The sequence below is a fragment of the Leuresthes tenuis genome, unplaced genomic scaffold (assembly GCF_036924035.1).
Source record: "Leuresthes tenuis unplaced genomic scaffold, fLeuTen1.0.hap1 SCAF_7, whole genome shotgun sequence".
Classification (NCBI taxonomy): domain Eukaryota; kingdom Metazoa; phylum Chordata; class Actinopteri; order Atheriniformes; family Atherinopsidae; genus Leuresthes; species Leuresthes tenuis.
This window is the reverse complement of record NW_027325361.1, coordinates 845738-863014: the sequence shown is the minus strand read 5'-3', so window position 1 is coordinate 863014 and position 17277 is coordinate 845738. Positions and strand designations below refer to the sequence as shown.

The 17277-nt window shown below is 49.2% G+C and overlaps 1 protein-coding gene across 4 annotated transcripts in view; it reads right to left on the bottom strand.

The window, feature by feature from the left end:
- mast2 (microtubule associated serine/threonine kinase 2) overlaps positions 1-17277 on the bottom strand; it is a 154701-nt gene that overhangs the window by 119945 nt on the left and 17479 nt on the right. For all 4 annotated transcript variants that reach the window (XM_072388825.1, XM_072388826.1, XM_072388827.1 and 1 more), the window contains exons 2-3: positions 8107-8254; positions 7370-7557 (exon numbers count right to left, since the gene is read on the bottom strand). In XM_072388825.1, the coding sequence (XP_072244926.1) occupies positions 7370-7557; positions 8107-8254 (336 nt within the window). The remainder of the gene's footprint in view (positions 1-7369; positions 7558-8106; positions 8255-17277) is intronic.

The window sequence follows — 17277 nt, the reverse complement described above, 5'->3', positions numbered from 1 at the left end:
GTGGTTACGAACGGCTGCGTGGGTTAGGGTTAGCGTGGTGACGAACGGCTGCGTGGGTTAGGGTTAGCCCGGTGATGAACGGCTGCGTGGGTTAGGGTTAGCGTGGTTACGAACGGCTGCGTGGGTTAGGGTTAGCGTGGTGATGAACGGCTGCGTGGGTTAGGGTTAGCGTGGTGACGAACGGCTGCGTGGGTTAGGGTTAGCCCGGTGACGAACGGCTGCGTGGGTTAGGGTTAGCGTGGTGACGAACGGCTGCGTGGGTTAGGGTTAGCGTGGTGACGAACGGCTGCGTGGGTTAGGGTTAGCAGGGTGACGAACGGCTGCGTGGGTTAGGGTTAGCACGGTGACGAACGGCTGCGTGGGTTAGGGTTAGCCCGGTGACGAACGGCTGCGTGGGTTAGGGTTAGCATGGTGACGAACGGCTGCGTGGGTTAGGGTTAGCACGGTGACGAACGGCTGCGTGGGTTAGGGTTAGCCCGGTGACGAACGGCTGCGTGGGTTAGGGTTAGCATGGTGACGAACGGCTGCGTGGGTTAGGGTTAGCCCGGTGACGAACGGCTGCGTGGGTTAGGGTTAGCGTGGTTACGAACGGCTGCGTGGGTTAGGGTTAGCGTGGTGACGAACGGCTGCGTGGGTTAGGGTTAGCGTGGTGACGAACGGCTGCGTGGGTTAGGGTTAGCGTGGTGACGAACGGCTGCGTGGGTTAGGGTTAGCGTGGTGACGAACGGCTGCGTGGGTTAGGGTTAGCCTGGTGACGAACGGCTGCGTGGGTTAGGGTTAGCGAGGTGACGAACGGCTGCGTGGGTTAGGGTTAGCGTGGTGACGAACAGCTGCGTGGGTTAGGGTTAGCGTGGTGACGAACAGCTGCGTGGGTTAGGGTTAGCGTGGTGACGAACGGCTGCGTGGGTTAGGGTTAGCCTGGTGACGAACGGCTGCGTGGGTTAGGGTTAGCCTGGTGACAAACAGCTGCATGGGTTAAGGTTAGCGTGGTGACGAACGGCTGCGTGGGTTAGGGTTAGCGTGATGACGAACGGCTGCGTGGGTTAAGGTTAGCGTGGTGACGAACGGCTGCGTGGGTTAGGGTTAGCCTGGTGACGAACGGCTGCATGGGTTAAGGTTAGCGTGGTGACGAACGGCTGTGTGTGTCAGGGTTAGCGTGGTGACGAACAGCTGCGTGGGTTAGGGTTAGCATGCTGGAGGCTAATTCAGGCGAGTACCTGAACTCTTTACAGCTGTTGGACTGATGACATCAGAACCATGACGTATGTCAGCGAGCGCCTTCGGGTGGTCAGTGAGGTCATAAAGCACACGTACCCGGTTAATACGAGCGTGTGCGTGTGCATGTGCTCAGTGTGTGTTCTGATGAGGCCACACCTTCCTGTTTCACCGGTTTAACCGCCGCCTTCTCCTGCTCAGAGTAGCTTTCAGCATCAAGCACAAACCTCTCACTCTGATTCGCTCCTTTTGTCTCAGTGAAAATAGTGCACGTGATGAAAATAGTGCACGTGATGAAAATAGTGCACGTGACTGACTCTGCTGTTGGTGGAAGTGTGTGTGTTTCGTCCTTCACATTTTTTCAGATAATTGAATCTCAGAAAGAAAACAAGTGCAAACAGCAGGACGTGTTGTCTGCACATGCACACATTACATGCACGTGCACGTGCACACGCACACATTACATTCAGAGGGTGCACGTATTGATCGGCCACACAAAGCGGACAGCATTTATCAGGCTGTGCAGGACGGGCCTTTGATAAGTGGACACGGCGCTCGGTCAGCCTCTGATTGACAGGTGAACCGATTGATTAGCGAGCGCCACTGAGGCGGAGCTACTTCCTGTCTGTCAGAACACTTCTAATCATGGAGGATTTCATTGGCTTTCACCTCAACAGGAATGTGTGTGTTTGTGTGAGCGGAGCAGAGTGGAGATGAAGTCATGACTCCATGACCACGCCATGCTGAGGTGTGTAAAAGGGGCGGAGTCTGGCACCAGATGACCAATCACAAACAAGGTGGAGCTGCATATTCATTCACAAGAAGAAGAAAGAGTAACCCTGAAGAAGCCGAGGTCGTAGTATCAGCTACAGTCTCTCTGCTCTGAGTTAGGAAGGCAGATACCTCAGATTTTAAGGTTCTTTCACTGGTTTCTGTTGGTGTCAGGACCTCCTGCAGCTCTCAGGACCTCCTGCAGGACCTCCTGCAGCTCTCAGGACCTCCTGCAGGACCTCCTGCAGCTCTCAGGACCTCCTGGAGGACCTCCTGCAGCTCTCAGGACCTCCTGCAGCTCTCAGGACCTCCTGGAGGACCTCCTGCAGCTCTCAGGACCTCCTGCAGCTCTCAGGACCTCCTGCAGCTCTCAGGACCTCCTGCAGCTCTCAGGACCTCCTGGAGGACCTCCTGCAGCTCTCAGGACCTCCTGGAGGACCTCCTGCAGCTCTCAGGACCTCCTGCAGCTCTCAGGACCTCCTGGAGGACCTCCTGCAGCTCTCAGGACCTCCTGCAGCTCTCAGGACCATCATTCAGCTTCTTGGTCCTCGTCTCCGGAGCCGAGGACATTCTGATATCTTTATCGTATTAAACTTGATGCTAAATAGAATCTTCTTTATATTTATCTCCTCCCTCCTTTAGTTCTTTATCGCTTGTTTATCTAGTTTTATATTTGAACTATCGTTTCATTTTTATGGATATTTATCATCATTTTTAATATCTATTCTTCCAGTGCTACGATCATTCTTATTTTCCCAATAACGACAGCAGGGTGAAGGCGGCGCCCTCTGAGTCCACGTTTGTGTTCATATTCTGATGTTCTTTTAGATCTTTGCTGTTTTAAAAAAGCACTTTAAAGTGTAAAGTGCTGAATAAAGACGGAGAGATCCATGTTTTTCTGAAGGAAACGGTTTGGTTTTAGATGAAATCGTCGCCGGATCCCCATCCCGGGGACGCCTGAGACTCAGACTGTGGATCTGATCACCGGACAGGAAACGGGTCAGAAGAACAGAAACATTCACTGAAAGTCAGAGTCACAACTTCTCCCTGCGATCTGAAACTAAAGCTCCAGGTAATGATGTGCAGAGCAGGAACTCAGTGATAAGTTGAAGCTGCTTTCTGTCCATCAGCCCCTCCTTTACCCACGAGGGCTGAAAGGGAAGCTGAGCATGTGCTGTGGCATCTTAAGTGGGTCGTATCAGAGCCAGGGTGTCGCCCGACCCAACACAGACGTCACCGGACAGGTCGTCTTTTCAGGCCTTTTTAGGAATGTGCCTCTGCTTCCTGATCTCTGTCCCCGGTGGCATCGTTAGAGCGATGCAGATAGGAAGCTGCAGAAGAACTTACAGCAGAACCATGACCCGGTTCCATTTCTGCAAGGTCAGTCTGATTCAGCTTTATCTAAGTAGGTGGCTGCAAGGGTCGACGCCTTAAAATAGGCAGCAGCGACCTCGCCGTGGGCGTTTAAAGGGTCCCATTATGCTGCAGAACACCAGAAGGAAGGAGGCTGAATCAGAAGGAGAGGGAAGAGAAAGAGGGAGGAGGGTCACTGTGCTTCATTTTTAATTTGGACGCGAAGCAAACTGATGAAACAGGATTTAAAGGAGCAAAAAGAGCTGTTTTTATTCTGGGAGGAACTTTGTGCTGCAGAACTAAACTGGTTTAAATCTTATTCAACAGTGGAGTCCCTCAGGGTTTCATTCTGGGGCCTCTTTTATTCAACAGTTACCTGCTCCAACTGACTCCGATTACACAAAGGAGCTAAATATGCTCCCACAGTTACGGACGACACACAGATCCACATCACCTGGGGATTATAATCCCTCAGAAACACTCATTAAGAGCCTCGGACAAAGAAACAACTGGAAGATCCAGAGTTTCCTTCAGTTAAAGACAAACTGAGCTCAGTGTCTCTGGAGCCAAAGAAGAAGAGTTAAAAATCTGAGCTCAGCTTCAGTCTGATGCTAAAAAGCAGAAACTGGGCCAGAGATCTGGGTTTTATTATGGACTCAGAGCGGATCGGGTCAGTGATGAAGTCAGCCGACTATCAGCTGAAGAACACAATGAGGATTAAAGGACTGATGAGTCAGAGAAGCTGAAGCTGAGTTTTATGGATCATATGTGAGGAACAGATAGCCAGATAAAAAGCCAGATATCTGCAGGTCTGAGCCAACTCTTCTTCTTTTAATCAAACCTGAAGACTTTCCTGTTCAACTGCTTTTAATCAACTTTTTCCCTGTGCTGAACCTGTTTTTAATACAGTTTAATTCCTGCAGCTCTGAGCTGCTCTGAATGAAACCTGCGTCACGGTGAACCGGCCGAAGCTGCTGAACTCTGACCTTCAGGGCTGCTGGTTCCCGTTAACCAGAGCTTCGTATTCTAATGAAGTCAGCAGAGATCTCTGTGGTTATGGGACTCGTACCGGATGCTCATCGTGTTCTGCGGGTCGCGTTCGGCGTCCTGTCGAGCTTTGGGAGTCTTTGTGAACCTCGTCCCACATCTGTTAGCATTTAGCTTCCAAAAGCAACGAGTTCAGTCGGCAGAACAGATTCAGTGACAGATTTCCCTGGAAAAGGACCAAAAAAGCCTGATTTCATGCAGACAGCTGTTCGTGGTCTGGGTCTCACCACAGGAAAGTATGAGATTTAACTCAATATAACCAAAACAAGGTGGAATGAACCAAATGACCCGACAGGAAACGGCTGAAATGTGGCGCCAGCTTCAAATCGCTGCAGCTGCCGGTGGAGAAGAAACAAAACGTTTTCTGTCCTGAGCTGGAGGAATAAAAGCTGCGGGGAGATGAGGGAGGAGGAAACACCGGAGCTGGCAGCAGGCATGTGGAGGAGGACGGTGGCCATCGCAGGTCCAGCTGCTGACCGGATTACAGTCACTGAGAGGAAAAACTGCAGCATATCAGAGCCTTTAATCATCGATTAGCCTCTGGAGGCAGAAAGCACGACAGGAAACAGAAACAGGACGGCTCTGACTCTGACACCTTCTCCTTCACTGAGCTTCCATCAACCTCTCTGAGTTCCACAGGATGGAAATCAGCTTTTCTCATTTATTCCCTCCCATCAGCTCACTTTCTACTGAGATGTTTGAAGCAGGCAGAGAAAGAAAATGTTTAATCTCTGATGGAGCAGACAGCAGCTACACCAGGCTCCTCCACCCTGTTATTACACCATCTATCCTGTCCTTTTCCCTCCATCCCTCTTCTGCATCACATTTTCCATCTGAGCACAGGATGAGCTGCCGGAGGAGGAGGGAAACAGCAGCCGAGGACAGACAGATTCTGTGACGCTGATTTACAAACCGAAGGCGAGAAGATGCAGACCGTAAACGCCGTCATGTGACAGATTCTGCAGCCGACTCCTCCTCTGAGTCAGAAATAAGATCCACAGGATCAAACTGGGTGAGTTCAGAGGGTTTATCACAACCATCGAGTTCTTCTCAGGGTGCAAAGAGAGGAAAATAAAGAGAAACGGGCTGAGAGGCGCCGACCGAAGAAGAAGATGCAGCGCCGTCCGTCACCTGCTCCGAATAAAAGGGCGTGTTCGCAGACCGTAAACGCTGACACGATGTCATGTGACAGATTCACAGCCTCCGACGCCGTTTAGGAGGTTCTGAAACCTCAGAAACATTAAATAAAACTCCCTGCCGTGGAAGTAAGTTTGTGAAGATGTTCCTTTCGTATAAAGTTCTCTGTTCAAACAGAACGTCGGGGTCCCGTCAGTTTTCAGCAGCTTCAGCTGGATGAACAGACGCCGAGCCTCCCGCTGTGGCGTGCTCCCGCCGGGCCACCGGTTCTGTTTGACCCGTTCGCTGCTCATCAGCCACCTCAGATCACTGCTCATTTTCTTCTTGGGATGAACCGATACTTCGGTACCGAGTCGACGCCACGGTACGGTACTCGTTTTTCTACGGTCGAGCTTTTCAGACGAAGCTCCTCAAAGATCCAGATTTATTCACAGAATTCAAGGTGAGCGAGTTCAAAGTGTGGTTCTCCGAACTCGATATGAGTCACAGGAAGCAGCTGTGCAGCAACATCTGCTGAAATAATCAGGTGATGAAGACTCAAAGCTCCAAAGAAGCAAAGCTGTCCTGGTTCCTCTGAGACAACCGGCGCTGAAACAGATCCAATCATGAATCTGCTCACAAAGACCATCTGATGTTGGCTGATCCCAATTCAAATGGATCACATGTTAGCGGTGGTTTACTTTCATTCTTTACTTGAAGTTCAACGTTTCCAATAAATCAGACTGTTGAGGTGATGAAGGTCTGAACTCTGTCAGCCAACATGTGTTGAATAACAGTAATGATGAGGGTTCTGTTCTGTTCTGTTCGTCTTTTCAAAGAATAAAACCTGTGTTTCCTAAAGGATGAAACATGATGCAGGGCCTCAGGTGTTCCTCATTCCTAACGTAAGCCTGTTAATCCTGACGAACTGCAGAAGGAAGAAGGACAGCCTTCATAAAGCTGCCGTCAGGACTAGAAAAACCCGACTCAGCAGGTCAGACATGAGGAAAAGCTAATTATGAAGTCAAACAAACCGCTCAAATGATTCACACGATTTCCTTCAACTTCAGAGATTTCAGTCTAAACTCAACAGAAAATATGATTTCCTGCCCAAGCTCAGCCTGTTGGGACCCGTTCTGCATCATTTCTGGAGGTTTGGAGCAGAAAGAACAGGTGAAACTCTGCTGCCCTCTGCTGGAGGAAACACTTCCTGCACTGCATCCAGGGACCAGTTCTGACTTCACTGATCCTTTTTCACATTTTCTTCTGTCAGTTTGTCTCCAAACGTGCAGAAAAACAGCTGCTGCTGGCACCGAACTGCAGTTCGATTCAATTAAGAGCAGGAAATCAAACATTTTCTTTTAAATATTAAGCAAGATTCTATTCTAAATTACTCTCATTCAGCTGAAGTTCCTTCATATTATGCATTAAAGGTTAAATTAAATCAGATGAAATGATTAGAATAAATTAGATGAACCATCCGGTTCTGATCCATTATTTAAAAATAACTAATCGACGGATGATATGAAGACAGAAACCGGAGCAGACTGCAGACCTCCTGGAACCAGAACCAGTCAAACCCGCCCATTAGTTCTGACACTAAACAGAACCGTGAAGTTAAAGCTGCAGTTCCCAGAGCAGCCAGCAGGGGTCACAGGTGCACAAACGTGCACTGTGCAGCCACAGCGGCCCATCACATTCACGTGCACACTCACACTCACGTGCACACATCGTTTCTGCCCCATTTCCTCGCTCTGCAGCGAGCGGCGTGCGTTTGTCAGTAAAAACCTTTTGGATCCAGCGTGACTCAGCAGATATTTCTGACTTCTTCTCAGAGTAAAGATCATAAAACACATTTCTGACTGACCGGTCCCGTGAGGGAAGGCGCCGACTGTCCCAGAACCTGGCTCCTCATGCGGACCAGGTTGTTGGCGTCTCCTGCGGTCGACGGCGCCCCGGCGGCCCCGGGCCCCCCGGCGCCGCCGGAGGGCGCCTGCCAGGCCAGCTGACTCACGCCGGCGTGCAGACTGCTGGACAGAGGCAGCAGCTGCTTACCTGTGGGGGACAGAGAGACCCGGGTCAGTGCCGCGGCCCGTGGTTACGCTGAGGAGAACTCGGCTCCGCCCGCTGGGGGAGAAGCTGCTCATCAGACATAAAGTTTCATCTTTAACTGGATCTGGGCACAAAATGTCACCTTTACAGCCTAAAATAACTGAGGGGCAACAGGAAGCAGTCGCATGCTCCTCATTCCTAGCATCACAGTGCGCCCGGGGCTCAGAAACAGTGCGCCCGGGGCTCAGAAACAGTGCGCCCGGGGCTCAGAAACAGTGCGCCCGGGGCTCAGAAACAGTGCGCCCGGGGCTCAGAAACAGTGCGCCCGGGGCTCAGAAACAGTGCGCCCGGGGCTCAGAAACAGTGCGCCCGGGGCTCAGAAACAGTGCGCCCGGGGCTCAGAAACAGTGCGCCCGGGGCTCAGAAACAGTGCGCCCGGGGCTCAGAAACAGTGCGCCCGGGGCTCAGAAACAGTGCGCCCGGGGCTCAGAAACAGTGCGCCCGGGGCTCAGAAACAGTGCGCCCGGGGCTCAGAAACAGTGCACGTGTTACCCGTCATGGCCATGCTGCTGCGGCGGGCCCGGCTCTCGTCCTGGCTCAGCTGGCGGTGCAGCTTGTTCTTGGCGGCGGTCGCTGCGGCGGGCGACAGGTCGGGGTTGCTCAGCTTCCTGAACAGCAGGGGGGGGGCTGCGAACTCCTTCTGGGGAAAGAAGAGAAGAGACGTCAGAGCAGGTGTGGGGGGGTCAGAACAGGTGTGGGGGGGTCAGAGCAGGTGTGGGGGGGTCAGAACAGGTGTGGGGGGGTCACTGCGCTGGAATCTGAAGCCGGGTCCGGCTGCGGCTTCTTTTCATTTCCTGCATCAAACGCTGGTAACAAGTCAAAAAGAGTCCAGCTGAGAGCCTTCGATTAAAGGCAAATTCTTAAAGGCAGATTCTTAAAGGCACGGTACGCCCATAAAAGGCCGCCGCCCCCCCCGCCTCACAGGACAACACACCTGTGTTCAAACTGAGGACAGAAACTCAATCTAACATCTGCCCACGCCACGGAAACATCTGCCCACGCCACGGAAACATCTGCCCACGCCACGGAAACATCTGCCCACGCCACGGAACATCTGCCCACGCCACGGAAACATCTGCCCACGCCATGAAACATCTGCCCACGCCATGAAACATCTGCCCACGCCACGGAAACATCTGCCCACGCCACCGAAACATCTGCCCACGCCACCGAAACATCTGCCCACGCCACCGAAACATCTGCCCACGCCACCGAAACATCTGCCCACGCCGTGAAACATCTGCCCACGCCGTGAAACATCTGCCCACGCCACGGAAACATCTGCCCACGCCACGGAACATCTGGACGGTTTCAGGAACCTGTGCGAGCTGCATCCATGAAGCCGCAGCAGGACGCCAGCGAGCGTGGAGACGTGCCGCAGATTGGATCCAGGTGTCGTCCACACACCTGAAGCAGTGGCTCTGCTGTGCACGTTGTGCACGGAAAGCTCTGCCACGTGCACTGCAGCAGCTTTTATTAATCAGAGTTAATCTCTTAGATTCTTTCATTCGTTCACATGGTGATAAAAGCTCCTCAAACCACAGAAAACATTCAATTTATGCCAAAATAACTGAATTATTATAGTTTATTTACTTTGTTTCTCTGTTCATTTATTAATCCTGTAAAACATGGAAATAAATAAGCTAAAAGGGGAGAAAATGCAGCATCTGAAGATAAATAGATCAATACGATGTAAAGGAACGTAACACGGAAATTAAACATATTCAGATTATAACGAATCTGACAGAAAACTGAGGAAATAAACTCAAACTTGAAATAAATGCAGTTTAAAATGTCCCCATCAGGGCTCCGAGCGTTTTATCCAGCAGAGATCTCACTTTTCCCCTGATGATTAAAGGAGGAAATGCTTTAAACTTCCTCCTTTTGCTCCATTTTGTTCCTGCTCTGCATCCCAGACGTCTCCTCTTCAACTCATCTGGATTTGGGCTCTTATTCCAGGCAAAGCTCAGTCAGCTGCTTTACCGTCGCCATGGTTACGCATCACAACAGATCTGAAACACTTCCAAACCAGCTCAGAAACACGTTTCAGATGAAAGTTTCCACTAAAAATCAGAATCTGATCGTCTTCAGAACCAAAAACTGTGATAAAACCCAGAAAAAGGGGATTTCCTATAAAAAAAAGTCCTGTTTCAGATGATCTGAGACTGGAGAGAAATAATCCGACAGCTTCCAGTGAATAATGCAGCTTCCTCTCCATTAAACAACAAACCAGCTGGTGTTTAAAGCCTTTTAAAGTTAAACACATGCACACAAAGCCTGAGGAACCCCAGCGTTCATCATCCTCTCCTCCTGTCCGCCTCATGGTTAATGACCTGGAAGGTGGAGCCCCGCCTCCATCAGCTGGTGCTGGGCCAACAGCATTAAAGTCCGTCCGGCTGCACAGACAGACGCACTCAGCAGAGCCTCATCGCTTCACTGCGTTCAGTCTGAACCAGGGAGGGAGGAGCGATGGTTTAAACGCCCGGCTGGCGCCACAGAGCGCCCCGCTGCTCGCTGCAGGCGGACGTGTTGGCGTTGGACTCAGGAAGCATCTCATGCTCCCTTTCAGTATGAATCTGAGTCTTTCAGTGTGTGACGGTACTAATTATCTAATCGGTTCAATAAAAAGTCCATAAAATGTAAACAGAACCAACTGAAGCCTCAAAACAGCCTCAGATAGCCTCAAACAGCCTCCGATAGCCTCAGATAGCCTCAAACAGCTTAAAACAGCTTCAGACAGCCTCAGATAGCCTCAAACAGCCTCAGATAGCCTCAAACAGCTTAAAACAGCCTCAAACAGCCTCAAACAGCTTAAAACAGCTTCTGATAGCCTCAAACAGCTTCAAACAGCTTCAGACAGCCTCAGATAGCCTCAGATAGCCTCAGACAGCCTCAAACAGCCTCAAATAGCCTCAAACAGCTTCAAACAGCCTCAGATAGCCTCAGACAGCCTCAGATAGCCTCAGATGGCCTCAGACAGCCTCAAACAGCCTCAGATAGCCTCAGACAGCCTCAAACAGCCTCAGATAGCCTCAGATAGCCTCAAACAGCTTCAAACAGCCTCAGATAGCCTCAGATAGCCTCAAACAGCTTAAAACAGCTTCAGACAGCCTCAGATAGCCTCAAACAGCTTCAAACAGCTTCAAACAGCCTCAGATAGCCTCAAACAGCTTAAAACAGCCTCAAACAGCCTCAGATAGCCTCAAACAGCTTAAAACAGCCTCAAACAGCCTCAGATAGCCTCAAACAGCTTAAAACAGCGTCAAACAGCTTCCGACAGCCTCAGACAGCCTCAAACAGCTTAAAACAGCTTCTGATAGCCTCAAACAGCTTCAAACAGTCTCAGATAGCCTCAAACAGCTTCAAACAGCTTCAGACAGCCTCAGACAGCCTCAAACAGCTTCCAACAGCCTCAGACAGCCTCAAACAGCTTAAAACAGCTTCTGGTAGCCTCAAACAGCTTCAAACAGTCTCAGATAGCCTCAAACAGCTTCAAACAGCTTCAGACAGCCTCAGATAGCCTCAAACAGCTTAAAACAGCCTCAAACAGCCTCAAACAGCCTCAGATAGCCTCAAACAGCTTAAAACAGCGTCAAACAGCCTCAGACAGCCTCAAACAGCTTAAAACAGCTTCTGATAGCCTCAAACAGCTTCAAACAGTCTCAGATAGCCTCAAACAGCTTAAAACAGCTTCAGACAGCCTCAGATAGCCTCAGACAGCCTCAAACAGCCTCAGATAGCCTCAGACAGCCTCAAACAGCCTCAAACCACTTCAGACAGCCTCAAACAGCTTCCAACAGCCTCAGACAGCTCATTTTCTACTGATCATCAGAGGGAGCAGACAGAAGAAGATGGAAGCAGCCTGCAGACGCCTTTTTCCCAGCAGCAAACATCCTCAGACAGACACTGAAACACTAAAAGCAGTCTTCTGAATATCTATGGGTTGGATTTTCACATGAAGTTGTACATATTTATACAGATCATCCAAACAAAAGTTAACCTGTCTCTGATTCATTTGTTTGAACCTTTATTTCTGTTCTGGTAGGGTTTGGCGTTTGATTTGATGAGGTCATCAGTGTGCTGTGTTTGGATATTTAATGAATTATTCAGGCTCAGGCTGCATCTCATCAAAGTCTCACATGAGATCCTGGTTTGAACCTCTACAGAAAGTCTGCCATCGATTAACGAGACACTTTCAGTTGGATGGAGTCCACTGGGCCTGAACTCACCACCACACCACTGTGTTCTGCTGAAGTCTTCCTCAGTCCGGCCGCTGATCTCAGATGTTCCATCATTCGTGCTGATTTATGTTAAATAATTTGGTGTCTGACCTCTTTCTGTGACGGTACCTTCAGGGAAGAATCAGCTTCCTCTGCTCAACATGTCTTCATTAAACTCATGTTTGGGAGGAAATATTTTCTTTTTATTTCTTTTTTTCCCAGCAGATACCAAACTTCTCTGGTAGATGAGTCATAAAACCTGAGAACTGTTGGGAGTTTTCTTTTAGCAGCAACCAGCAGGCTGAGTTCCAGCTGAAATGCAGCTTTAATCCAGTGAATTTAAGGGAAAATATGCTGTTTAAATGAGGAAAAGCTGAGCAGCTCAGGCTCTGAACGGGGAGGTGGACATGATGGATCAGGGCTGTTTCAACATGAGCTCACCCCCAGCCTGGCTGCCTCCTCTCCCCACATGAGGCGACCTTCACGGTCCCACCGGGGGGGCCCGAGGCTGACGAACCTCTGCTGGACCAGATTACAGCTCGGTTGCTGTGGATCTCAGCCACAGAAACAGGAGGCGTGACGCTGGGAAATGTCACGTCTTCCTCCTCTTGGGTTTCTAACTGCATGGTCTGGTGCTGGATGTGGATCAATGAACAGGACTCAGAGTTTAAATAAACGCGTCTCCTTCATCAAGCAAATATCATTTTAAATCATCATTTTTACATGAAAGAAGTCAGAAAATACTCATTAATGACGCAGAACTTTCACTATATTTTCTGCTTTTACCAACGGAGACAAAGTTCTACTTCAGTAAAGGTTGTGGAAACTCTGCGGAACAACAGGAGGGAGTGGCTGGAGCCAGAGAACCGTGAGCAAATGTGAGGGGAATTTCTGTGTGGGCCGTTCATTCAGTTCATCCAGAGCAGAAAAGATCCCCCCGAGCCCAGAAGAGCCGATAAAAACAGGACAAAGAAGCAGCAGGTGATCACATGATGAAAAAGGCAAAGACCACAGCTTCAGGCACCATGAGTCACACCGTTCTGAAAGGAAAGGAAGCAGAAAGAGTCTGCAGGGCAGGCTGAAAGGGCAATAAGAACCAGGTGAGAAAAGGCGTGAACTGAACCTCGGGTCTGACTGCTTTAATCACAGCACCAACACAACCTGTTCAGCTTCATGCTAAAGCTCAAGCTGTTACCTGCTCTACACTCGAGTGAAGCCGATCAGCCGTAAAGGGGCGGAGCCATCGTTTAAAAACAGACTGTTTCTGATACAAAATGAGCTGATAACTGAGGAAAAGGTCAAAGGTTAACGCCACAGTTATGAGTAATCAGGTGAGCAAACAGGGATGTGCAGGTATGATTCTAAAAACTGAAACAACTCCCCCCAACATGCCCCGTTTCACACGGACAGTTATTACCGTCGCACACCGTGCACACGTGCTGCGTTCGCAGCGGCTTGATTGGATGCAGGAAACCGGAGAAAACAACGAGGAGCAAAATCAGAGAAAAAGAGGAAAAATGTTTAAAGTTTAGGAGCATTTCAAAGAAAACAAAAAAAAATTCTGAACAGTGTGTCCATTGTAGAAGCCAGTTAGCTTAGCATGATAGCACAATGTCAACAGCTCTGGCTCAGGAGGCCACCAATCGGTGGTTCGACTCCGGCTTCCCCAGGCTACATGTCGAAGCATCTTTGAGCAAGACTCTGAACCCCACGTTGCATCCATCGGTGTATGAATGGTTAGAAACAGAAGGATGCTAGCAGAGATCAGAAGGAAGCTAGCAGAGAACAGAAGGAAGCTAGCAGAGATCAGAAGGAAGCTAGCAGAGAACAGAAGGAAGCTAGCAGAGATCAGAAGGAAACTAGCAGAGAACAGAAGGAAGCTAGCAGAGAACAGAAAGAAGCTAGCAGAGAACAGAAGGAAGCTAGCAGAGATCAGAAGGAAACTAGCAGAGAACAGAAGGAAGCTAGCAGAGAACAGAAAGAAGCTAGCAGAGAACAGAAGGAAGCTAGCAGAGATCAGAAGGAAACTAGCAGAGAACAGAAGGAAGCTAGCAGAGAACAGAAAGAAGCTAGCAGAGAACAGAAGGAAGCTAGCAGAGAACAGAAAGAAGCTAGCAGAGAACTGAAGGAAGCTAGCAGAGAACAGAAGGAAGCTAGCAGAGATCAGAAGGAAGCTAGCAGAGAACAGAAGGAAGCTAGCAGAGATCAGAAGGAAACTAGCAGAGAACAGAAGGAAGCTAGCAGAGAACAGAAAGAAGCTAGCAGAGAACAGAAGGAAGCTAGCAGAGATCAGAAGGAAGCTAGCAGAGAACAGAAGGAAGCTAGCAGAGATCAGAAGGAAGCTAGCAGAGAACAGAAGGAAGCTAGCAGAGATCAGAAGGAAACTAGCAGAGAACAGAAGGAAGCTAGCAGTGAACAGAAGACAGAGAACAGAGAACAGATGGACACTTGAGGCAATTGTGTTGTACAAATAGTGGCTATTTTCTGTTGAAACATAAATCAGAACTACCCGCTAGCACAACCACACCATCATATTGTCCTTAATGTGCCTCTGCCCATCAGAGCAGCTTCAGCAACACTTCAGTTTCATGTTAGTCTGCTCCAGTCACTTTCCTCCACCCAACAACACATTTAGCTGTTAGTTGGGTTGTCTAACAAACAAAGGCAGCACTGCTGCTATAAAACACCTCCCCCTCCAGAAAATTCCTTGTTTAGAGGTTAAAGAACCAGCAAATTGGATTTTCACAGCTCTGATCTGTTTAGCATAAACTCTATGCTGCTTCCTATTCATGATGTAATTTGTCAACTTGGGATTTCAAAGACTCACAGCTGGTGCTTTTATGGCCCAGAGCTGTCCTCGTTAAAGCTGTTTTCAGCAGATAAAGAAAGGAAAACACTGAGTGAAACACTTCATATCGGAACCTCCAAAGATGACCAAGATGTTTAGTTTTGTTCTTGCTTTTTCTTTTGTTTCAAGTGTGCGGCGAGGGCTTGTTTGACTATTTAAAGGTGACATATTGTATAAAACTCCTTCTTCCTGTTCCTGGGAGCATATATCAGGGCGTCTGAAGTGTAAAACTCCTTCTTCCTGTTCCTGGGAGCATATATCAGGGCGTCTGAAGTGTAAAACTCCTTCTTCCTGCTCCTGGGAGCATATATCAGGGCGTCTGAGGTGTAAAACTCCTTCTTCCTGTTCCTGGGAGCATATATCAGGGCGTCTGAAGTGTAAAACTCCTTCTTCCTGTTCCTGGGAGCATATATCAGGGCGTCTGAAGTGTAAAACTCCTTCTTCCTGTTCCTGGGAGCATATATCAGGGCGTCTGAAGTGTAAAACTCCTTCTTCCTGTTCCTGGGAGCATATATCAGGGCGTCTGAAGTGTAAAACTCCTTCTTCCTGCTCCTGGGAGCATATATCAGGGCGTCTGAGGTGTAAAACTCCTTCTTTCTGTTCCTGGGAGCATATATCAGGGCGTCTGAAGTGTAAAACTCCTTCTTCCTGTTCCTGGGAGCATATATCAGGGCGTCTGAAGTGTAAAACTCCTTCTTTCTGTTCCTGGGAGCATATATCAGGGCGTCTGAAGTGTAAAACTCCTTCTTCCTGTTCCTGGGAGCATATATCAGGGCGTCTGAAGTGTAAAACTCCTTCTTCCTGCTCCTGGGAGCATATATCAGGGCGTCTGAGGTGTAAAACTCCTTCTTCCTGTTCCTGGGAGCATATATCAGGGCATCTGAAGTGTAAAACTCCTTCTTCCTGCTCCTGGGAGCATATATCAGGGCGTCTGAAGTGTAAAACTCCTTCTTCCTGCTCCTGGGAGCATATATCAGGGCGTCTGAGGTGTAAAACTCCTTCTTCCTGTTCCTGGGAGCATATATCAGGGCGTCTGAAGTGTAAAACTCCTTCTTCCTGCTCCTGGGAGCATATATCAGGGCGTCTGAAGTGTAAAACTCCTTCTTCCTGCTCCTGGGAGCATATATCAGGGCGTCTGAAGTGTAAAACTCCTTCTTCCTGCTCCTGGGAGCATATATCAGGGCGTCTGAAGTGTAAAACTCCTTCTTCCTGCTCCTGGGAGCATATATCAGGGCGTCTGAAGTGTAAAACTCCTTCTTCCTGCTCCTGGGAGCATATATCAGGGCGTCTGAAGTGTAAAACTCCTTCTTCCTGCTCCTGGGAGCATATATCAGGGCGTCTGAAGTGTAAAACTCCTTCTTCCTGCTCCTGGGAGCATATATCAGGGCGTCTGAAGTGTAAAACTCCTTCTTCCTGTTCCTGGGAGCAGATATCAGGGCGTCTGAAGTGTAAAACTCCTTCTTCCTGTTCCTGGGAGCATATATCAGGGCGTCTGAAGTGTAAAACTCCTTCTTCCTGCTCCTGGGAGCATATATCAGGGCGTCTGAAGTGTAAAACTCCTTCTTCCTGCTCCTGGGAGCATATATCAGGGCGTCTGAAGTGTAAAACTCCTTCTTCCTGCTCCTGGGAGCATATATCAGGGCGTCTGAGGTGTAAAACTCCTTCTTCCTGCTCCTGGGAGCATATATCAGGGCGTCTGAGGTGTAAAACTCCTTCTTCCTGCTCCTGGGAGCATATATCAGGGCGTCTGAAGTGTAAAACTCCTTCTTCCTGCTCCTGGGAGCATATATCAGGGCGTCTGAAGTGTAAAACTCCTTCTTCCTGTTCCTGGGAGCATATATCAGGGCGTCTGAAGTGTAAAACTCCTTCTTCCTGCTCCTGGGAGCATATATCAGGGCGTCTGAAGTGTAAAACTCCTTCTTCCTGCTCCTGGGAGCATATATCAGGGCGTCTGAAGTGTAAAACTCCTTCTTCCTGCTCCTGGGAGCATATATCAGGGCGTCTGAGGTGTAAAACTCCTTCTTCCTGCTCCTGGGAGCATATATCAGGGCGTCTGAGGTGTAAAACTCCTTCTTCCTGCTCCTGGGAGCATATATCAGGGCGTCTGAAGTGTAAAACTCCTTCTTCCTGTTCCTGGGAGCATATATCAGGGCGTCTGAGGTCACCAGCAGGTGGAAAACTCCCCAAAAACACAACCCTGGTATTTATTTAGTTCCCTTTGTTTGAAAGTTCCTCCTTTAACGAGCCGTTCTGATTTTCATTTCTAAAACGTCACTCCTTAAGTTGGCCCCGCCTCCTCTGCTAAGCCCCGCCCCCTCACATCCACCCTGCTGGGCGGATGAAGCCAGCTTCTGGTGGAAATGTTCTGCTTTTAGATTTCCATCTAATTAAATTAGAGGAAAGGAGTCGATCCAAATGATTACAAATTCTCTGGTGATCTGCTGAATTAACACCGAGAGCAGAGAGATGACCTTTGACCTTTGATCTGCAAGCTTTTAACCTTTTGGATGCTAACGTGGCCGCATTTCATCCTAAAATCAGAAGTGGCGTCTGTTTGCTGAAGAGAAGCTGAAGCTGAACTGTTGGTGAATGACG